Source organism: Clytia hemisphaerica, unplaced genomic scaffold, assembly GCF_902728285.1.
Source record: "Clytia hemisphaerica strain Z4C2 unplaced genomic scaffold, Clytia hemisphaerica genome assembly, whole genome shotgun sequence".
NCBI classification, from domain to species: domain Eukaryota; kingdom Metazoa; phylum Cnidaria; class Hydrozoa; order Leptothecata; family Clytiidae; genus Clytia; species Clytia hemisphaerica.
Window position 1 is genome coordinate 2,558,691 of NW_027103551.1, and position 24,576 is coordinate 2,583,266.

At 34.3% G+C, this 24,576-nt stretch overlaps 2 protein-coding genes across 7 annotated transcripts in view; both read right to left on the minus strand.

Moving 5' to 3' along the window:
- Positions 1-2,833: 2,833 nt before the first annotated feature.
- On the minus strand, positions 2,834-12,617 carry LOC136800298 (1-acyl-sn-glycerol-3-phosphate acyltransferase beta-like). Its single transcript, XM_067056922.1, has 2 exons — positions 12,535-12,617; positions 2,834-4,623 (listed from the first exon to the last, which is right to left on the minus strand). Exon 2 carries the CDS (start codon positions 4,602-4,604, stop codon positions 3,774-3,776), a length of 831 nt encoding a protein of 276 aa, XP_066913023.1. The 5' UTR covers positions 4,605-4,623; positions 12,535-12,617; the 3' UTR covers positions 2,834-3,773.
- A 10,584-nt stretch (positions 12,618-23,201) lies between these two features.
- Positions 23,202-24,576, minus strand: part of LOC136800299 (leucine-rich repeat-containing protein 71-like) — a 48,880-nt gene continuing 47,505 nt past the window's right edge. For 2 of the 6 annotated variants that reach the window (XM_067056925.1, XM_067056924.1), the window contains exon 12: positions 23,203-24,035. In XM_067056925.1, coding sequence (XP_066913026.1) covers positions 23,898-24,035 — 138 coding nt within the window. In that variant the 3' untranslated portion in view covers positions 23,203-23,897. Of the gene's footprint in view, positions 24,036-24,576 lie in introns of all 6 variants that reach the window. The other 4 variants (XM_067056928.1, XM_067056927.1, XM_067056923.1 and 1 more) reach the window with 3 other exon arrangements.

Here is a 24,576-nt window from a genome sequence, read left to right on the forward strand (position 1 = left end):
TGAAGGTTCACTTCAAGTCAAATAACTACTTTTCTGAATCTCTAATAACTATATCGATTGATAACTTTGATTTATTTTTCTTCGTTGAAAATAAAGCATGTGTTTTTTTCTAATAAAGATTTGATGGATTTAATAGAAAATTTCATTTTCAAATCAATCTAAATTTAAAAGCCTCTAATTAGCACCATGTTAAATAATTCATCTAAAACAATTAGAATATTATTTTGACATGGTTTTTCAGGGTACAACATAAATTGAATAGAAAAGATCTTTAAATTGATTTCTTTCACAAATTTTTTCTTTTGGTCTCAGGTTATACAAATTCATGTATTAAAGTGTGTTTTGAAAAATTAGGACACCGAATAAAATCCGAAAAGGAAAAGAAAAAAGCGATTTTCGTAAATATATCAAGAGAGATAGTTCTTTCTACCCCCCCCCCCAAAAAAAAATACTGCAAAACTCTCGGTAAAAAGCTATCTAGCTCAATCCCTCTGGCATGAACAAAAATCTCAAATCAAATGAAATAAATCTTGGATTTTCCGATCAGCAGGCATCATCGCGTGAAGAATATTGGAATCGTCATAAGCTGTCAGCTAAATAGGATAAGTTTTTGGGAAGTATGGCAGTCTTCCTTATACAATTCGCAAACTCAATTTCAAAAAGGCCTAAGTCCATTTTTATGAAAAATTTCTCGATATTTGCTAATCCGAAACTTTAACTTTAACAATTGAAAGAGAGTGGTTTTTGGAAGGATATTGTGAGGATTATGGGACAGCTCTCCAAGCAGATCCTGATTTCTCCACGGATGGGACATTAGCCAATTGCGATTGTTTCGGTTGAACAAGCGGTTTTTTGTAAGAGTAAATTATATAAGAAAATAAAGCTTCGATGGTTTTAAGATGAAAAACAAGTTTGTTAACACCCCGATTTCTAAGAAAATGGACAAAAATACTCATAAAATCTTGAAAATAAAGAACATATTATTAAGAACATTTCTATACTTCAAACTCAGAAGTTAAGAACATCCCAAAACTTCAAAAAATTTAAAATGTTCTTATAAAAAACGTGTAATTCGACATACCAACATGTGAAGGCCACACAGTGATGTGAGGATGTGAATGATACCATCCGATGATTCTCATTGGTCGATGGTTATGCGTCATCTTGCCCATCTCGTTTAACATTGGAGAAATAGAGATAACAGTTAAGGATAGTGATTTATTTACTCTTTATAAAATGAAGGTTTGGCGAAAACCAACTTAGCTATTAAGTCACATTGGCAAAATTTTGTTAGTTTGCGCCAAATCAAAAAACAAAATTGCGTCACTCGTCAACATAAGCCAACCCACCAAAATTAAGTTCCCACCTAATATTAATTATTTATCAAATCTTGAAAGATAAAATATTTTTAAACCTTCAATCAAAACTAAGTTTTATTTAATTACTGCGTTGTGACAAGATTACTATGAGTATGAAAGTGATGGAAAGGATATTTCAGCTTTACTTGAAGCTTCAGATAACTGTTCAGGTGAAATTTCTACACGATCTTTTCGTTTGTCCAAACGATATAACATAATGGTAGCGTGGACATGTGATACACCATCCTCTACCTATATCAATTTTAATTCATGTAAAAGGCAGCATTCAATTTAAAAAAGTGAGATTAAACTTTTAAACTAAGAGACTATAGATTACAAGTGATCTGAGGAGAATCCTTACCAATCAACAGAGGTGTAACTCAGGTTAAAAAATGTACCCTACCCTTCTCCAAAAAAATTGCACAGTTAGATTGTAAATTAAATCCAAAATTAAAATCCAAAATTTTCTGAAAACACTTAGAAGAAAATGCTACATGCATTGCCCAAAGTTTAGAAGAGCACTAAGAGAAGATTAATTACGCAACATCGAAAAGCAATCCTTAAAATTCAATGCCAAATCCATTTTTTCTTCATAAAACTGAAACAAACCTCTCCGATAAGAAGACCCATTATTTCTTCTTTTTCAGTTGACAATGCATGACTCATGCAAACTTGCAGTGCATCTGAACTGATCTTCACTTTTTGAAGCATTTTTTTTGTTGAAATTAATTGTATTTCAATTCTAAAATAAATTTGAAATTATATCATTTTTATACGATGAATTCTGTTCTCAACTGATGCCGGTCATATTCTTAACACAAATTCGTGCAAATCTAATCCAAATGTTCTTTTCATAATGAAGCCATTGTAATCGTTGTTAAAAAAGACTGAAATGAATACCTTTTAAATGGCCTCGAATGATACAAAATTGCCACCACTCAAAGAAAATCTGGAGCCAAAGTTTTTGCATTATCTATTCTTAAAATGTAAACCCTGATATGAAAACATTCTGTAAACTTTGAGTTTACATAAAACAAACTGGCTGTCAATAATCGTAAAGGATTGGTATTTTTCTAAAAGCGTAAACACAATTGCTAAAAAAAGGCTTTGGTTGATGATAAAGTCATTGAACATTTCAGAAATGTCTTCATTTCAAAAAAGAAAAAGTTACATACTGTGTTTTATAATGGCTAAATAATTTCTAAACTTAGATTTTTTAAATCTGATAACGTATCATTAGTACAATTTAAATTATTTCAATATCTAAGTGTATAAAATTTTTGATGAAAAACTCACTAAATATACTATTATTTATAATCAAAATCAAAAATTATACTTAAATAAGTACAAAATAACAGATACAGATACAGATACAGATGAGAACATTGACTAAAAAGACAGAACAAAAGCATCATTGGCCAACATTAGAAGCAAAGGGGTTGATAGATGAAACAACTTGATACAAAAACTGAGCCTAAAATTTCATGAATGAGTGAAGCTTTAGATATTGAGTAACACTCAATAGAAAAATAGGGGCACATTATTGTCTCAGTTCCCATTTCTTAGTCGATTTTAAAAAATTGGTAGGCTTGCATGGTACACCTGCTGAAGATTTTGCATAGCCTTGTCTATCTAGTAAACAAAATTTCATTTTAATATAATACAAGGTGCATAGAAAGAAATTATCCTTACTGAAATTAAATTATTGAAAATCGACCCCAATAACCCGACCTAGAACTATGGCAAAAAAATTGAAAATTTTTGCTAGCATTTGCAATAAATAATTCTGAATTACTTTAGGGGAAGAAATTTCACCAATCGAGCCATTCAGAATATTTAAGGACAAAAATCCTGCAATTTCTTTCTGGACCTAGTTTTGTAAGTTCATGTTAATGTAAGGCAATCATTATTATCCACAAGTGAATGGTGTGCACAATTCTAGATTTTCTAATTGAATAAAATTCTAATGCAATTAAAAAGCAATCATATCATAAAATAATATTATATAATAATCATGTACAATCTGGATCTTTGTAAATTTTTAAATTAATTGGTCCGTCTGCCTCTCCCGCAATTTTAAAAAGGGCCTAAGCCTGCCCTCTCCAAACCCATGTAACTTCAATATAAAATAAAAGGCATGCAAAAATTAACGGTCTTAAAAGTTGAAGTAAAAATTCAATGTCAATGTATTCTAAAAAAATTATCGACTTCTTACTGAATTTTTTAAAATTTGATCGATTGACGTAGATTTATTCTAACTTATTTCTAGATTGTCTTTTCTCTTCAAATGGTTCCTAGGACTTGGTCATTTTGATATTAGGGCTCTAAGGCAAGGCCCTTTTTAAAATCAAGCTCACCCAACACAAATTTTAATTTGATACCTGTTTTGCACTTTGCTTTCTGTTGTTAGCTTTTTTAATCAGATTTTAGTGGTGTTACATCCTTGTACATGTGAGAATGACTCTTGAAATCTTTTTCGAAAGCATCACTCATTAACTTATGGGTGCTCTCTACAATATCATTAACATCATCAACTGTCTTGCCTTCTGTGCTAATGGGTGGCAAACAAATACATCGGATCTCACCACCATCAAATTTCTTATTTTTCCGATCAATCACATTTCTGTAGTTACCAAAGATGACAGGAGCAATAGGGACACCAGCTTGTACAGCCAAATGAAAAGCTCCTTTCTTGAAAGGTAATAACTTATCCTGTTGATAACGGCTACCTTCTGGGAAGATCCAAAGAGTAGTAAGATTTTTCTTCATCTCTTCGCCAACCTTCTTCATGATTTGAATAGCTGACCTCCCTTTTGAACGGTCAATATAAATTGTCCCACAGAGCCAGCAAACAGGACCAAAAATAGGCACATAGAGTAAAACTCTTTTGGCCAAGGGAGCTACTCCAAGTGGAGACATAATTAAGAGCAGCATTGCATCCAGAGATGTTTGATGGTTAGAGACAACAACACAAGGTTTTTTCACATTGTGAAGAATTTCTAAATTTTCATACTTCAAATTGATACCAAACAACCATTTAAAACCAGTCCATTTTATAAAGAACTGAGGAATGAAAATGTTCATTGAGCTCCTTGGCTTGTAAAACAAGCAAAACAGACCAGAGCATGCTGCAATAAAGATACAGTACAAACAATATCCAACATACTTCACATGGTATTTGAATTTATCTGACAGTTGACATAAAATCCAAAGTGCAACAACAAAGAATGCCCAAAAATAGTACATTTTTATTTCTCTTTTTATACTGTAAGAAGAATAGTTTGGACAATTATGATTTAAACCTGGTAAGTAGTATACAAATAGTTGTATAGCTCAAAAAGTATATGTGAATAAAATACTGGGAAGGTTGTTTGCGGTTTCTAAGAAATCTTCTCTATTGTGTTATATTATAGTGAATAAATAATGGAAATGTCAAATATTTATTACCATTCCAGAAAAAAGGGGTATGTTTCACCACAGTCATTTTTTGACTATAACCCATGCACCATTTGACACACCCATAGAGGGGGTTCTTTTGGAATCGATCAGAGGAAAGCCTAATTTAAAATTTGGTGTATTACTTTTCAACTACACGTGTATTACATTATCGTTGAGAAAGATAGGTTTGAGAAAGATGCCACGTTAGAAATATTGCAGCTCATCACGATCCACAAATGATAAAAAAATTGATTTATGTCTAATCATGTAAATCAGTGCTTTTGGAAGCACATTTGCTGATGAATAAAATCGTATTTTCTGTCTGTTCATTACAACTAATTTGATACCCTCGTTTTTCAACATTTTTTAAAATTGAAAAGCAATACGCCAAATTTTAAGTTAGGCTTTCATAAGATTGATTCCAAGGAAAAGAATCTAAAAAAAAAATTTTTTCTTTTGCCTAAAATATCAAATCAAAGAGGGTAAATTATTTCTGGCACACCTGGTAGTCTATTCTTTTTTATTTCAAAGACCCCCCCCCCTCCAAAATAAATCATGATTTTTTGGGCCTTAAAAGTTTTACCTGGAAACACTAAAAAACAAGAATTCTGAAAAAACTGCTGGTTTTCAAGCTAAAAAGGTAACACTTGGTTTTTACTCAAATTGAGCACTGACATTTTGAAAAAAGGTGAAACATTTTACAGCCATTACTCAATGCTACATGTAGCACTGAAGCTAAAGTCCCACAAAAGCAGGAAAAATAAGTAGACACATATGATTAACAGTTTTGAAATTTAACACGCAAAAAATTAACATAAAGTTTATTTGCTTTTTCAAGGACAATGCGGCTGGTTTTGATTAAATGGGTTTTAGTTAACACAAAATTTCTTAATTTGTGTTAATTACACGCCTACTTATTTTCGTGTAATGATAAAATAAAATTCAGTATGTGAATGGAGCAGTAAAAAACACAACTTATTTTTATTTTTCTATTTTGTTGCAATAGTTCCAAAATGGAGATAAAAAGATATAACAATGTAATTTAATACTATCCACTGATAATCACTATGATTGCTTCACATACTCTACGCTTGCGAAATGATTGACAGATTTTTTTCACCCATGAAGCTACTGTAACTTGGTCTAATGTCGACAGCCCTCCTCTTAATGTCAGCACCCCTCCTCTAATTCCGACACTCTTCTTTACTCTAGAGATAGGAGTAATATGATTAGCTTGAATCACTGATTCCAGACGGTACTAATTGATAAATTCGATTATCAAAGTAATTGATAATGATTGAAGTAATCGAACAACCACTTATCGATTATCAATAAAAACCAAAAAACTGACCTAAAACCAAAGCACAAAAAAAGCCCCGCCATAAAGATTGACCCCCTTGTTTTCCAGCCATTTTCCCCCACCATTTTGTATGCCTTCGCCATGGGTTTCCTCAAGTAACTCATATCGTGCATTTTGATTGGTCGGAGAAAACGAAAGTGGTTTTTGTGCGTGAATCGCAGGTTTTAATTAGCCGAAGTAAACTTGGTTTCAGATTATTTTGACATGCTGCTACTGGAAACATATTTGATTAAATCGAAGGCTGGAAAGTACTCAATACAATCGAAGGTATTCAATATGATCGAAGGTAATCGAAAAGTAATCAAAATGATTGAACAAATCGAAAATGGTCAAAGAAAATGCCATAATTTGGAGTCGAGTGAGTATTCGATCACCGATAAAATCGATAGGTGGTCACTGACTACACTCATTTCGCTTTATAAGCATACGGTAAATTTCGGCTGAAGCTCACTATGCTTAAGTAAAGCTCAATCTTGAGCCTCGACTATGCTTAACCCTATGCTTGGTAAAAAAATTATGAAGGGGGGTAAAAAATTTCGCGCATTTTCCCCTATCTTTAATCTTGAGAGAAATGAAGACATTCTATTGTTTTCGAATGTTGTTCTTATTATAAGTTGTGTTATTTATAAGATATTAAACAAAAATAAAATCACCAATTTTGTTTGTAATTCTCTTCTTCATTCTTCTGTTATTTTCTGAAGTTTTGGAAATTATAATTCTAAAAATTTCTTTGGCTGAGCCTCAAGGTATGCTTAGCATATGCTTAATTTTTCTGGAAATTTGAGCTTCAGTATGCTTATAAACGTTATGCTTATAAAACAAAATGAGTGTATCCCTTTATTTTCATTCCTTGAACTTTTGTAAAAAAAAAGGAAAAATAGAAAAGTTGTATTTTTTACTGCTCTATTAACATACTGAATTTGAAAGATCTTCTATGTGGCGTTTTTTTGCAAACTTCAAAAAACTGATTTTTGCCCCGCTTTTGAGGGACTTTGGCTTAAGTGTTTGTACCCTACCCTGCACTCAAGTTTCCCGTAATTTTTGTATGAAGAGTTAGGTCTATACTGACAGTATACTGTTGTACTTTCATGGGATAAATTTTTTCGGGGACAAAATTTTGTGGTGGGGTATTATGTTTGGGGTATTGGGTCATTCCAGAATTTGTCTGTAACAGGGGGGCGGCAGCACAGAATTTCCGAGTGCAAAGGTTTTCAACAAAATTTGAAATTTCCAATTCACGTAAAAAAACGGTAGGTAAAATTCCAGTTCTCATAAGGAAACCTAGCAGAGAAATGGTAGGTAAAGAACTTCTTTTAATCAAATATATTTTCTTTTCCTCGTGATGAATTTTTGTGAAATTTTCAGGAGAGATTCTTAACAGAAAATCATCATTAGACGACAATCAAAAATATGTTCCGTTCGGGTCGTACGACCGACTGTTTATTTACAAGAAAACCCGATGGTTGGTAAAATCGTCGGGTTTTTTTGGACGCTGTTCGCAGGTTCGGATCTTTCCCATAATGACGGGCACGGGCGCACACAGAGCATGTCTTTGAATCATTATTTTTTGTCTACTTAACCCACATTGAGTTCTGTTCAAGTTTTTTCATGTACCCTTATTGAAATTTTCATGTCAAAATTCAGCAACGCGGTAGGGCCAATACCCTGGGGGCCGAAAATAAGGGCCGCTTTAAGGTTAACACATGCGTGCGTACATTTAGTTTGGCAGATTAAAGATGGCGGCATAAGATTCTGTTGATTGCCGACTTGATTCATCGGGATTTACTAGATCTTAAAAATCCAACAAAATTTACTACCGACCGACTGACCGACTGGATTTGAAGATGTTTTAGGACCAGAATGGAACATATTTTTGATTGCCGCCTTATTGATATCATGTTCAAATATCTAAACCGTTCTCTTTTTAAAGGAAAGAAAAAATTGACAATGTTTACATTCCTCTAACCTTCCACAGTGCCGTGAGATTGGGTAACTTACATACATTTATTTATTTATACTAGATTTTAAATAAACAAATTTTTATACATAACTAACCTGAACTAACTTATATTTAATCTATTTATTGCTGACAGCACATTTAAAAAATTTTGTAATTTTTACGTAGAATTTGCATCGGTGGAGGCTAACATGCATAGCCCTCAAATGAAAGACCTGGCTGGTCATTAAAATACAAAGTTAAATCAAAACAAAAATGGTAGAGTAGAGCAGGACCCTGCCGACACACCGGACTTAAGGAAGTCCGGTGTAAAAGGGCCAAATTGAAAAGTCCCGTTTCTGTCACGGAAGGAAATCAGAGCCTTTTTTGGTCTATTTTTGAAAAATGGTAAACTTAATGAAAATAGTATTAGTCCTGAATTAAAGCCTTCATAGTACTACTACTTCCAAACCAAAATAAATTTCATAAAAGTTTTTCCTTGTTGAATAATTTAACTTTGAAGGTTCTGTCACGGAAGGAACCTGAAGGAACGCAGCAAAGACATTAAAAAAGACAAAAGTATGCTGATTCAGATTCCTGTGAATTTAAAGAGAATTTTAAAACCAAAATATTACCAGAAGAAACTTATGTCTGATCTGCTTGTCATTGAAAAAAGAACTGAGTCAAAAAAATTAATTTAAATGACTACAGGCTTTTGCAACTGAGAAAGGTCAGTGTCACGGAAGGACACCGTCACGGAAGGAAAAAAATTCCTATTTTTCAAAATCAGCAATAGCGTAAGAAATGTTGACTGAAACTTGTGGAGTGACACATCATATCATGAATCATAGCCATTTTTACTATTCAGTTCATTTCAAAACCTTGGAACTGTATTTTTATTGTTCAACCATAATGGTGATAATCATTAGGAAATTTTACAGGAAAGATTATATTTTTTAAGCAAAAAACGTAAAAACACGACCTTGCAAGCAAGTGAGCTGCTTCCAAAGACTCTAATTAGCATATTTCCATGGTGCTGAAGCGATTTAGAGGGTTTAGAACCTGCTGGGAACAGTAGTTTTGCCAGAAAACCGGTTTTTAGGCCTCCAGATGAGCCGCCTGGGCTTACGCTGTAAGCTTACAGCGTTGTACTGGAGCCTTAGTTAAGCTTTTTCTGAGCTCCATACAGGGCTGAGCTGGTTCCCAATGGTCATAAACCTCGTAGGACACTCCCCTGCAATGGATTAGACCCATTGAAGTCCAGCGAAGGGGGCAGAACCGACGAATTTTCACTAAAATAGCTTAAAAACGCTTTAAAAAAGCTCTATTTAAGCGTTTTTAAGGCTTTTTTAAGCAAAAAAAGTAAAAACGCGACCTTGCAAGCAAGTGAGCTACTTCCAAAGGCTCTAATTAGCATATTTTCATGGTGCAGAAGCGATTTTGAGGGTTTAGAACCGGCTGGGAACAGTAGTTTTGCCAGAAAACCGGTTTTTAGGCCTCCAGAATTGCCTGGGCTTACGCTGTAAGCTTACAGCGCTGTACTGGAGCCTTACTTAAGCTTATTCTGAGCTCCATACAGGGTTGAGCTGGTTCCCAATGGTTCTAAACCTCGTAGGACACTCTCCTGCAATGGATTAGACCCATTGAAGTTCAAGATTTCTAAAAATAACAAGATATTTTTAATCCGTCACGGAAGGACAAGGTGAAAGTGTCACGGAAGGACAATACTTTCAGACCTTGTAAGTGAATATGAAGGAGGTTGCATTGGAATGTAATTTCATTTTTTGTTAGGGGGTACCAATAGTTAGAACTTGCAATAATATCAAGAATAGTGTACTTGCACAAAACTGGCGAAAAAACTTTTTGTCTTGAAATTGTCACGGAAGGAATTCGATATTTGAAAAAAGTTTCTGCTTGCAGTACTTTTTTGTTGTTTGACTTATTTCAAAATGAATAAACCTATTAAACTAACTAGGGTATGTACTTGTTTTAAAACAACATTTCATTTTTGATAATCATTTTATTTTTCAAAAGAAGGTCCATTATATTTTAACACTTGTCCTTCCGTGACAAACCTCACTAGTTGTGTTTCGATATAATCACCTGATTACAGAGTCTAAAAGTGCGACTCGGTTGATTTAAAAGCTGAAATTGGAAAATTTTAAGGGTTATTTAAAAAAAAAATCACAGATACTTATTTTGTTTGAAAGATTTTTGAATTTGTGTTTTGGTTGACCACTTTTCAATTTGGCCCAAAAGGAGAAATTTTTTACCACCGGACAATCTCTACACCGGACTTAAGGTAGTCGGATGTCCGGTGTCGGAGAAGGATATTTTTGTCCACCGGACAATCAAAACACAGGACATGACCAGTCCTGTGTGTCTTAATTTGTTGTTTCATAAATGTCCGGCGTCCAAAATTCCCTGTATGCAACACCGGACTGACACCGGACGTATTGCGTCCGGTGTAGCGAAAAGATACTTTTTGCCACCGGACAAATACACCTGACAGTATGGTGCGTCGGCAGGGTCCTAGTAGAGCTGCTAGCGGAGCTGCGTAGTTGTATTTTAATGACCAGCCAGGTCTTTTCTATTTCTATTTCTAAATATTTATTTGCATAAATTCATTAGAATTACTTTCGCAAATATTTAACAAAAAATTTTTTAGGAAAATAAAAAAATTTAAATCTTTTAAATTAAGTTTATTTAAAATGTTACATAATAATGGTTAAAATATTAAAATAGTAAATAATAAATAATTGATAAGTAAGTTTAAATAGTAAGTTAAAAATAGTATTTCCAGAAAAACTACCAGCTGCTACCAGTAGTTAGCAGTGCATCACAGTGATATTTCGATCGCACGGAAGCGCTTCAAAACACCAGCTTTTTTGGAGTTTTGTTTCGTTTATCCAAACACTTCAATCTCGCGTAGGCTTAGGGGTCAAGACTAGAACCCCCAATACAAGACATTTGCCTGACCGAAAAAAAATCATCATCATCATCAATTTTGTTAATTGTCAGAATCGTTTACTCACTGGAAATACACAACTTTCTGAAGTTTCGTTTTTTTTCGGTTGTGCTTCATTTTAAAAATAACGAAGATGAAAAGTTACCATCAATCCCGCGAGTAAAGAAAAGTATTCCGACTAGTCTACGAAAAGTGCGCTCGCGCGGCGAATAGAATATATCGCAAATTAATATATGCATAAAACTGACGAAATCCTTTCTTTTTTATGCGTCACCATCGATCCTGACTTGACAATGGAGAACCAAATTTGGCAATGCAAATAAATTATTACAAGCGGCTGAGAAAGTTTGTGTGACGCAAAAATTGGGCGATAAACAAAGCCCTAGAAAAACGCCCACTGAAAATTGAAACTAGGAATTTATTGAGTATTTCACTGATGAAGTATCAAACTTTTTGTTTTTTGTAATTATTATAAATTCATAATTTTTAAATACTATCTTTGAAAGTCAAAGGACAATAGTGAAATTAAGCTGATTGGGTGGATATTTGGCGGACGGGCGTTTTGCACGTTCGGAGATTGGAAATTTAAACGGAGTAAAAAACGGGGGCGTCTTAGTATGTAATATTAATTCATTATTGTTTTTTTTCTTCACGAATGAAAAATGAATTTTAGATTTTTGAATTAATGAAATAATAATATAATGTATTATTATATTTGATTGTCAATGCCAAGAGATATTTCTTTACTTTACGAATAATCTACTGTGTTGCTTCGCCACTTACCTCCAGATTGTTTTAGTAGACACTTCGGTCACGTAAATAAAAACACGTGTATATGTTGAAGCCGACTGTGGACTGACCGAAATTGCAATTACATAAATTATTGTGGAAGTGAATGCTTTAGACAAATGTTTTGGAGGAAATCAAAAACACAACTTTTGTGAGAATGTTGACTTTTGTTTATATGGCTGTTTGTGACGCACTGGTTAGGAATTTAACGAACGCAAAAATTTGCAAAAGTTTGTTGCGAGGTAGATTATAGACATTCTATGCATGTTAGCCTCCACTGGTGCAAGTTACCCAATCTCACGGTACAAAAGTGCGCATTTTTACCTACCGTTTTCACGGTGGAACACACACGGTGGAGATAGCGAGACTCCTAAACGGTGTATTCAATTAAAAAAGGCAAAAAAGAGTGGAATTTCCTATGCATTTTACAGCATAAGTACATGGATTTTCATCGGAATTTCCGACCACCACTGGAAAAGAAAAATTATTTCCGAGGCTAGAAAGAATAAAAAAATGCACGAAAGACGGGGATATAAACAAAAAATTTCTGGAATGGCCCATTTTCAGGCTATCATGCACATGGCATGGATAATCCTCTTTTTTGCATGACATCAATGTATCGATAACTATTTGAGGGACTAGCCTATTGAAACATTGAAAGAGAAAGAAGTGAGAGCTAGCTTACCAATGACAAACAACAAATATTGTAACGATCCAGGACAAGAAGTAGGAGCAGTAGTCTAGTGCAGGTCTCTTCGAAGCGTCGTGCTCGTGGATGCATCAACCACCTTCCATCACTGCATGTAGGACGCTCCTCGTGAAGACGATTTTGTTGATTGTCTTTGGAAGAATTTATGGGCCGTTATATAAAGGTCAGTGATTGTACCGTAGAGTCGTTTAATCTCGACATACGTCTTGCAATCTCGACACCGGATCTGTAAAATAATCAAAACAAACCTTGAATGAAATTCTTGGTATCATTCTTATCGAACAAGTTCATCCATCAAACTAGAAGTTCAGTAAACATTGCAATCCTTTCAATTAAAAAGAAAGCCAAATTATAAAGCAGTTTTACACAACACACGAAACGCATGCAAACTTCCTCGTAACTTTCTCGTGTCCATCATTAAAATTTTACAACTTTATTACGCTTCAAGTCACGTGATAAAAATATTTCGCGCGCTTAGCCTGGTTTCCCCTTCCTTATATATAAAAACACACGCTCTAGGCGCTAACAGGCCGCACGCCGTGATTGCCAGTATGGCGGTCACATTAAATTCAAAAGGAAACCGGGTTCTTTTTATTATTTTCGGTTCACGGTAAAAATGTCTACTAAAAAATTCCTCGCGTGCAAAATGTTGTGTTGTTGTGATTTAGACATCTTCGTTGAAAGCATGCTAATTAGTTTTTAGCGATTACTACATCGTTAAAGTTTTCTTTTCAAATATAAGTATAAGTAATAACACTTCACATTTCTCATATTATATTAACAATCTGTGACGTGATAGAGAGAGTACATTTTAGTGATTGATTGATAACTTTGGTATGTATTTGTTTATGTTTGATTTTTTATTTCGAAGACCAGCCTACAGCTATGTCGAGATTGCAAGACATATGTCGAGATTAAACGACTCTACGGTACTGCAAAAAAAATCTAACCCAATTGCCGAATTGCCTTCAGATAAACGAAGTGGTTGCGGCTCCGGTAGCTCAAATTAGAAACGATGCGGCTCCGGTAGTCAAAATTGCGCATGCGCTATTATTCTGACAGATCTCACCACAGTAGTCAAAAACTATTGCAAATTAGGATAAATTAAATGTTAGTATTTAGCCTAAATTTATTCTAACTAGGATAAAATCTATATCCTAATTAGGATAAAAGGAAGAAAAACTTGATTTATTGAATAAACTTTGAGATCCGCGTCGAGATTTGCATGAATTTGAGTAATACACCTTTCCCGTAATTCGTAAAACTAATGCGCGCGCATTATTTTGATGCTCTCCACCGTTTGGTCTCTGGAGGTAAACGAACCCGTTTTTGCCTGCGTTCCCTTAGGGAAAGTTGGTTTTTTGAGCTTTTCTTAAGTTCTGTTGAACAAAATCCCCTCAAATTTTAGTATGTTCAACCTATTCATGATATTATACCACCTTGAAAATATTTTTCCAAAAGAAGGTCGCTGTCAAAAGTTAGAGGCTCAAATCCCAATTTCCCTAACCCCTCGCAGGCAAAAACGCGTTTTTTACCTCCCAAACAATTTTATACACAACGGTGGAGCGCACATTTTCCCGGGCCATTTCTGAGAAATTTGAATTACGGGAAAGGTGTATTACCCCCGCAGGAGCGCAGCGACGAGGAGGCACTCATAGCTTCACGCATAGATATTGGACTGGAATCTCGATTTTTTGCGAATTGTTTTTGTTTTTGTGTTTGCGTCGTAATCGGCTTTCCGGCAAATTAAGTGTTCCGCAAAAATATGGCGGTAAATTATACAGCAGTAAATGTTATACATATTTTCATATTATATACGTTAAATATGCTATTACCATTATTGCGTATTACATTTTATCAGTTTTGATTTAGCATTGAAAAGCTGAAGCGAGTGTTATAAATGCAAATTATAGAAAAAGTATAGTGATTACACTATAACACGAACTACAATATTACTTCTGCAAATCAAAACAAACAAAATGGCGGACTGGTTATGATGATGAGCTGATTCATTGACTGGAAAAAGTGTTTTGTATGTCAAGTTTTGTTTCTTGTCTTTGAAACTGAATACTAAATACTGTAATTTAGTCAGAAGTTCATTTCAGCAATGATTTCAATTCTTTTTCTGGAGTCTTTACTGTAAAGAAGTTTGCTCAAGTTTTCAAATGTACATTTGATATTTTTGTTCAAACTGTAATTTATCTTTGTCTGTTATTATATTAATAACTAGCTTTATTGTTTATAGAGCTTCTTGAGCTTTAAAGACCATCATATGGTCGTAACTCGAGAAAGTCCTTCTTAACTTGGTAAAACAAGATACCGGCAAAGTACAAAAAAGTTGAATGTACACAAAGTCAAAGTTGAATCCAAAAGTGGTTGAATGTGTTGAATGTCAATCAATGTTTTTTTTTTTGGTCAAAATAGATTTACCTCACTTAAAGTGTTTTCACTTTTTGTTCAGTGTGGTAAATCTATTTTAAAAACCTGAAAAAAGTTTGTTTACATTCGTTTAACTTTGCATGCGCACGTTCAACTTTTTCATGCAGTTGTGATAGCCTAAATAACTTACGCTCTACGGGTTTGGTGAAATAGCTCCAATTCTAGCTTTCCAAGTTAAGGCATTTAACGGTGGTTAGACTAGGCACACAGACAGTCATACAGGAACACCATAAAGTGAGAGTATATATAGCTAAAAACTCAAAAAGTCTAGTTTCCTGAAGGCCCGTCTCTTCATTGTCTGCGCTGCAATCATATCTTAATGGCTTCAATCTTTTCAGCTTGGAGAAAAGATTGCATCATAAAAAAGTACTATGCACTTTAAAAAAAATTAGGCACATTTCAACTTTTCGACTGTACGTCTGAATGGACCACAATGACATTCCTTTATTTTTCTTTTGACTGCAATCACAGTGTATGCAAGTGGAGCCCAGGCCTTAACTAGGATTGGTCTATTTCAGATGGCGCAGAACGTTTTGATAAATTTCATCATCTTATCATCTTACTATTGTTTATTAGGAAAAGTAACAATGAAAAATAAACAAGCTATTTCTGATTGGTTACCTTGTTGATTTATTCACCGCTATATATTTTGCCTACAATCTAAGATGTCTGCAGCATTATCCGAAAAGGTCTATTTAGTGAATGATCATGACATATATTGTTGTAAGGAAAAACAAACAAACAAGGAGATGTGAAGGTCAATGACACCATGATTTTCGTATTATGTTTTTGAGAAGCTTTTCCAGCTTTTCCTTGAATTTTATTAAATTGTCAAGCTGCATGAATTCTTCAAGTATTTTGTTAATGGGATATGATTTTTTTTTCGACCAATCAATAAATAATTAAATCAATCAATTATTCCTGATTATTTTTTATGCTTTAATTTTTAAAGCATTAAAAGCTTTTTAAGTGCATGATATGACCTTTCTGTGGGGGCATTTAGTGAGAGCTATGACTAGTTTAGAGCCAGCAAAGGATGTAGGCCATGGCCAGTGCCACCAAAACGTTTCACTTTGTTTCAAAATGTCCGTGACCAAGCTTTTAGAATTGATTTTGGTCAATTTGAGGGTGCTGATTCGGAATTTAAATGTTACCAAGCTTGAAAACCCGCAGTTTTTGCGTAATCCACCTTTCTTGCACGAGAGCGCGTGTGCTAGGTCAAACAAAGACCCGCACGCGCAAATTGATGGCATTCGATCAAGTGGCCAGTTGTAACGGATTCTGATAGCGTCCCAAAAATTCTTGCTTCGTTAGCTCAAATCCTCGTTCGTTCGTTGGGATGACCATCAACCAATTTGATACACCTTTTTGGTTTAGTGTCTCCATCATCCGTTTGGTTTCGTCATCAGATTCGTCCAGGAAAGCTCGTAGCTTCACCTGATTTCGTTGTTGACGTTCGTTGTGTAGACGAGACTTGCTTTTCGAGTTTGGTGCATCTGCTTCTAATTGCAGTATCTGGTTTTGTAGTACAACAGTTGCACTCATCGAATCGTGATGGTCGTTAGTTGATTCTTCGGAGAAGATCTTCAGTCCCATGCCACCGAGACGTGGTGGCAAGGATAACATGACTCGTTCATGATCATTGATGATTCGTCCACCAGTCAAGGATGGGATGAGTCTGTGTCGAACTGCTTCATCGACTCTCTTCAGTTCGTCGCTGATTGATGGGATGGTGCGAAGGAAGTATGTCAGCTTGTGTTGGTAGCTGCTAACGTAGGCTGAGTAAGCAGCTTGAGGATACGTTGCTGCAATTTCAGCTAGAAGGTTGATTTCTTGTGTCCAGTCGTCGATCTTCTTGTTGATGTACTGACTTTCATTTTCATCAGTGCCAATCACTGCACCAAGATGTCGTTCGCCTTCTGATGTGATTTTGATCTGAGTTCCAGCAGAGGTTTGACGTGCTTGGTCAAGTTGATCAGATTTGACGATCAGCCATGACTTGGTCGGTTGAGAAAAGTAGCCATACGACGGACCGATTTCGAGAAGATGATCCCACCATTGCTTTAACGCTTCCAAAGTTCCAGCTGCTGTGATATCGTCAGCGAAGGCAACCATTCGATTGTGCTGATTGCTAATACGAAGCAGAAGGATGTTCAACATCGTCGTTACACCCAAAGCGTAAATAGCCATACCAAGCGGGTCGCCTTGAGTTGTGCCTTCTTGAGATAATATTTCAAGACCACCAATGACGAAAATAAAAGTCAAGCCTATCGGTCGGAGTCCTGGGTTTTTGTTGAGGGGTACGAGTCGTGAAGCTAAAAGTGGCGCCAGTGATGTTTCTTCGACCTCGACGGAGCATACTTTTCTGATGAGTGATGCGATTGATTTTTTTTGCGTAATTTGCGATTTTTTGCGATTTTAGGCAAAATTGTAAGCCCTGAAATTTGTGATTTTTGGGGGGTCTTCAAAATCAAAAAAGACCTATACCACATGTAGAGCTCTTCAAACTGAGCAAAAAAATGTATTATATCAAAGTCTCAACTTTTCTAGATCAAAAGTTATAGACGATATTTTATGGTCAAAAATTGATTGAAAACAGGGAATTTCCCCACAATCTGCATAATTTATGCAAAATTATAGCACTCTTTTTTAAGATGGACCTGAAAGGTCATATTTTCAACTAAGCACAATGTTTTCACCTAGAAAAAGCTTGGTTGAAAACTCTCTAACTAAAAAAATTCAGTTGAAAATCTCAAAAGTTATGGTCAAAACCCTTTAACTCAACAAAAAGTCAGTTGAAAACTCTCAAAAAAAATCAACCCGAGCGTACAGGGACGTTGTGATTGCGGGTAGGCTAGCGATACACCTACCTCCCTTTGCAATTGCTGGCCATCCTGGAATCGGTTGGTTCGAAACGCAGGACACAGGACACAGGACGCAGGTCAGTGCTGACAGGTCAGCTTTAATTGCTGTAAAAGACAAAGAAAATGTTTGAAAAACACTTGTAATCGTTAGAAATAACATTCTGAAGGTATTTTATTGGTCTAGAACCTTTTTAAAGGTCAAAATCTATCCACAGGATGCTTGTTATTAGTTCTTACAAAGTAAACAAAGGATGGTGCACAATATTTCTTCTTGTAAGAATCTACTTACAAGAATGGAATCATTTTCAAAAGAAGTCATTTTTCAGAAACTTATTTAAGGATTTAAGACAACGTTTGATCAAAATTGTCATTTTGAAAATCTCTAAATTTTCAGTCTGAACTTTGCATCATCGAAAATCTTGAAATAGTTTATAAAAATCATAGATTTTACATGCATTGAGGGTCGTAAATTTAAGGAAAAACAAAAATATGTTAATAGTTCCTCACTCTATTACAATTGGGCTTCATAATTTGATTTTAACTAGACTTACGTTTTGGGGGCCCCAAACCTGCATTTTAACAACCAGCGGTATACTGTAAAATTTTATCACCAAATTATGCCCAAAATCCTCTAAATCACATTATCAAACTATGGTCAAAAATTCATGTTCATATTTTATAAAATGGTCTCGAGAAATCGCTAATGTTGCAAGCCTACGTTTTGGGGGCCATTAGAAAAAAGCTATCTTTAAGCGATCGAAAAATATTGTTGAAGTTGAACATTTAGAAAAAGAACTTTCACTCTAAGGGTCACCTTTTCAGCAAAAATTAGTCTCTATAAGGGTCGTTTTTTCCGTCCGCACATATACCCCCTGGGCTATTGTTGTTACTTTTGTGAAACAATAAAAATTTTATTACTGCAGTAACATAGAAAAGTAACATATACTTAAAAAGACGAATCTTTTTAAAATCTATGGCTCATTTTCAGCTGGCTTCAGCAAAATAAGATATGGAATCAAACTACACTGTAAGACTGTAAGGGTCAGAAAAGTTCGGTAAAATGCACTATAAGGGTACCTTTTTGAGCTGCACTGAGAATGGATCTAGAATGTAGTAGCGAAGACAGGAGGGGTGCAAAATTTCTGTAGGAGAGCAAATTTTTATGACACTGTAGTTATCTATTCGCAGTATTAAAAGACTTTTACTATGTCATAAAAATCTGCTCTCCTACACAAACTTTGCCCCCCTGGCTACGCTACTAGAATACTACACCCCTGTCTCATTGATTCGAAGCATCCTTCATTTGGTTAAGATAAAATAAAGGACTTTGAATATCAGAAGTAATGGAAATATTTGTCATTGAGCTTTATATGACAATTTTTAGTTCTTTTCGGTGTTTAAAAGCTATCGATAAAGTCACATTTATTCATGACAGTATTGGGCACTAACATTAATCTTTACAATTTGTATCGCCACAAAGCGTTCACTGTTCAAGCAAAAATACATCAAAACACTGTCTGTTTATATATCATCTGGATACGTTGCCTTGGAGTCGTTTCTCACCCTCTCACCGCAATTGAAAATCCAAACCTTCTATGAATTTTCCGTGGTCAATTCTAACAGAAAGTATTTGACCGTTCTTTATTGTTCATCCCTCTTCTTTGAAACAGACCGTATGATCTTATATCCCAATCACATGTGAGCGCTGCCGGTGTGATAATAGTAGAGCGCAGTTGGTCAATACCTAAGGAAATGACAACACCACGTCGTTTTGAACGATTCGAATCTTGAAAATCCATTCGAACATCCATTGAAAAGCGCATGTGCTCGAGAATTTTGTTATTGTCAAATGAAAGAGAGTTGCGTCTTGATTCGAATTCAGAAGTATGTTGAATACCCATTTGAAAACTTTTTTGGATGGTTTCTGTTGACATATTTGATAACTGTTTCTCTGTCGAATCTTTCTTGAATAACAAATCGGGACAATTTGTATTCCGAATTGGGTTACTGTTGTTATAGAACGCTGGTGAATTTGGTGGTACTGTATCGGATGAGATACTGTTTCGTGAAGATGCTGATAGCAATGGTTTTGTACTCAAGCTATGTCGATGGTGACTGTAAAAGTTTGGATATTTAAGAGGCATAACCAAGCATCGAATAACAAGAGTTCAAAATGAAGTTTCGATATAATAAAACCCAAATAAAGCCTTCTTCTGATGTTATTGTTATTGTAAAATCGAAAATCTTCGATTATTGTTAATCTGATTTCTGTTTCCTTTTACTTCTTATTTTGAAATATCCTTAAATTACAAATCACGAAAATATGAACTTTTGTCACAGTTGATACTGTGTTGTACGTTTCAAGAGTGTCCTAACTAAAAATATTGTATTTTTTTTAATCTTAAAATCTCGTACTCTCTATTTGCTTAGATGTAAAACACAAATGACGTTTAACATGGCTTTCTCGCACTTTAAATAGTGGTATGTCTCCCCGTATGTCTCAAAGAATAGGGAAAGGGAAGAATACAAAACAAAAAGAAAAAAACAGAACAGTAAGAGACTTTCCATGCTTTTTATTAGAATAAGTAAATCTATCGGCTCATCCTTGGCTTTTTCTAGTTTTATCCTTATTTTCAAGCTTACGTCCCTCCAGCGGTTTGGGTGAATCTGTGAATGGGCTTTTTCACTTGCGTAAGTACGTGAAGATTAAAAAAAAGCTGCGTAAATGTGCGAATTAGAAAACTTTGGGTGAACAGAATTTACGTTAATTTCGAAAAAATTGCTTGAATATTTGTTGGAAAATAAAAATTGCGTGATTGCGTGAATTGAAGGTCTGCTGTGGGGTATCTAAAATATTCTCACATGATCTTCTCAAAATGAATATCATTTTAATGTAAGTTCATAGATCGGAGACTCAATCTGCTCACATTTTTTTCATAAGAATTCGCCACACAGTATCGTACTCTTAGAAAAAAAAGCAAGCATGTTACTTAACTAAGTACCAACGGAACAAAAGGAAAAGAAAGAACAATAAGCGATGAAATTGATAAATATTTCATGGATGAAAGATAAAATATGGCTCCCTAGGTATAACACTAAGTAGATGAAGAATAACTTAAAGGTCCCTCTCTAGATTTTGACACCCCCTTCTCAGACCTACTGGGACCCCTTTCTATTGGAAAAATTGGCCAAAATATCGTCGTCCAAAAAACTTTTGTCCCCACTGAAAATAATCAAATAAATCAATTCTTGCTGCAAAATTTTTCCTAATTATTTGTGCTCGAAAACAATGGAATCTAAATCCCTATCGTGTTTCAGTCCATTATTTCATTATTTTTAGTTCTACTGGCTGAAAAAATCCCACCGGGTCTGCGAGGTGGGGTATGGGGGTGCATTTTATTAGGAGTTATCAAAAGTGCTATTGACAAAATTTCCTACTAGCGCTAAAACCATTTCTTCAAGTGTTGACTAAAGTGTACTCTTATGTTTGTCTTAATAAAATGGCATTTTTCAATGAATGAATTGAATGCTTCAATTAGTCACATATCATACACCGTTCGAAAGATAATTTGGAGCACAATGATTTCTGAGAAATATGACCCAGAAAAATTTGGAAAATGAATTTGACAAGTCTATTTTCTTCTATCTGCAGATAGTGCTCGATAACATAAGAGCTCGTTCCAATTCAAAGAAAGATATTTTGATTTATTATTTAGAACTTCAAGTTTCATGCTGCCCGTATGGACTACAATCATTCACGAAATTTTTATGTGCTTGTTACATAACATTTATTTCTGATTGGTTTGAATCTATTGACAATAATAAAGTAATCAGCTGTAAGTTATAAAGCAAGTAACATGGGAATAAAATCACGTGAACTTTTCCGAGTAATCATATATTTTGACTGCACTGATATAATTTTGCAACCTGTGTATTAGTTTTCTGGTAGCAAATCTTTTCTTCCCCACCGAAACAAAATCACATCAATAATGAATGGCCATAAAGAGATATAACCAATGAAGTTTAACCCGAAGGGCTAGAATCGAATTTCCTTGGTAGGATTTGAAGCCAACAAATCCTACAAAAGTTGCGCGGCCTTGAGCGGCTCGCCTGGTTTTTACACAAATGACAGATTGAAACTAAAATTTACCGCTAAATTTCGAAAAAAATATCAAACGGCGCATTTTTTAAGGCTTCATTTTTTCTTGTCTGAGAAAGGTTAGAGATTCTACTCTAGCCCTTCGGGCTTTAAACTTAATGGATCTAACAGGTTGAAAAATTTTCCGTTACTTTTCGTTGTTATATATAAGTAAAAGCACTTAAGGAGAATTTTGTTGGATACAACAATATATTTAACGTGTTAGCCATTCTTTGCACTTGTAATTTCGAAATACTAATACATGTTTTTATTCTTTTATAAGCATATAAAGGCTCAGTTTTTGGCTCAATTGCTTGAGAACAATAGAATGTTAAGCATAATGCAAGCCTGATATAGGGACAGACATATTTATTCGGTAAGCAGAATTTGTTGTTTTACAGGTCAAAACATCCCAAAAATAGAATTTCATCTGGAAAATCTAAAAATTGAATTATTAATTTCTCAGAATTTCAATTTTAGAAATTTTAGTGTCGGTGGGGTCGGTAAACCAACGAACAAAATTTGTATTGCTTAAAGGTTTTGTTTTTAAATAAGAGTAGTATCGTTTGCTTACTCATTAATTTTGATTTACAAGCTTTTTTACATTGAATTGACACGTATGTGGAGCAAGATTGGTCAGAAAATATCAGTATAATATAACAATAGGCAGACACTACTGTCCTGATATGAAAAATATGTGTCTAATATAAAACGGGGACACTTATGTAAAAACAAAACCTTTAACAAAGTTGGGTTTGAATTACTCAGATCATTTTGAAAGCTTTGTAAACCAGATCAAGTTGTAGACCATAATAATTCGCAACATGAATATTTTTTTAATCTCAAATAATATTTTCTCACAAGAATATTTACAATGGAACAATTATTTTTCTTTTAAGAAAGGTCATAAAAGTTATCTCGGAATATTTTTATCGCAATAAAGTGACAAAAACTAATAAATATCAATTATATCTCATATTCTAATAATACAATTTTCATACATGATTATTTACAGTGTTTGAATCTTAAAAAAATAATATTGTTTTTTGTTGGAAGAAAAAGTTGTGATGTTGAGATTGCTTTTCACGCTATTTTTCTTGGAGTAAAAAGTAACAAAGCTTAAAGGCCGGTATTGAATGGAAGAAATCAAGTTATCATATTAAAAATTCAACCAATGCACTCTTTTTTCAACGGAAAAACTTTAGAAGAACGACTTCACGGGAACAACTTTAAAAGAACAACGAGGCTGAAAAATTCCAAAAAGTAGGAACAATTTACGAAGAATGCTGAGCCTGGAATTCCAAACTTCAGATAACAAAGTAGAAAAAATGAGTTATAAAGGGTAAATTGCCGAAATATTGCTCTAGCTAAAAATAAGAACACGGTAAGAAACATTTCAGGCTCGAAATACCAAAAGAACAGTCAATCATCAACAATAACATATTGGTTCTTATTAAAAAGAGATTATTCAAAAAAGATTAGAGGCTTACTACTAAGCTATTGAGTATCATTTTTGTTATGTTAGCTGAAAGGTAAAGTTTTTAACTATAATGAGTGCTTAGAAGAAGGTTCAATCTGCAATAAGTAGGTCAAAAAGGACGAAAGATACCCTTAAAAACCTCCTAACAATAGATCTAACAACCCGTGCACAACAAGTTTCTTTCAAAATAATTTCTTTAAAAGAAGTCTATCATGTGGTTGATTTTTTTTGTTATCCAATCTCAATTGTAGCACTAGGATTAATTGATAATCACGATGTTGTATATACAGTTGGCGCTCTCTAATTCGATTTTCAAGGGGGAATGCGATTTTTTAAGAGAGTTTCTTGTTGGTGAGGACTTCGAATAGTAGAAAGTCGAATTAGAGAGCGTTATGATGTAATATATCTTTTGTGTGGATTAACTTTTTCTTTCGTGGTCTTCTTTCGAGCTTTCTTCGATGGGTGATGGAGGCGTGGGTTCGTAAAACGGGTCTCTTGTTTTCATCAAATCCACCAGCTTCAAGTAAGTTGGATTCATGGAAAGGAATTTGTTTCGCTGAAAATAAGAATTAATTTCATTCTAAAAAATAACGTACTAAAGTTAATTCCATTTAAAGGCTTGGGGACACGAGAAGCTTTTTTCGCGTTGGTGCAATGAAACATGCTCCATCCCACCATCATTTATTAAATTAAAGGTTTTACTCAATTGAATAAAAAAGTTACTTTCAGAAAGTGCTCGAATACATTAAAAATCGACCTATCAAAAATTTGGAAACTGAAGGGTCGAAAGGGTTTAAAATCTTCATCAAAATCACTTTAATTTATTTCTACCGAAGTTTTCCTAAGATTTTTGGTAAAAGAATGGATAAAGTCTAAGTAAAGGCTGGATATACCTCGAAACCCATATTTGATGTATTTTTATGAATTTTACAAGATTTTTTTGCTTTTTTCGACGAATTTTATTCCTTTCAATGTAATTCAACCTTCCTTTATATAACAAATGGTCATTTAGACAGTTAATTATCTTTTTTTGATGCCTGAAAGGAAAATACTGATGCATCGTTTAATTATGCTTCTGTTTAATTTGATAGGTCGAT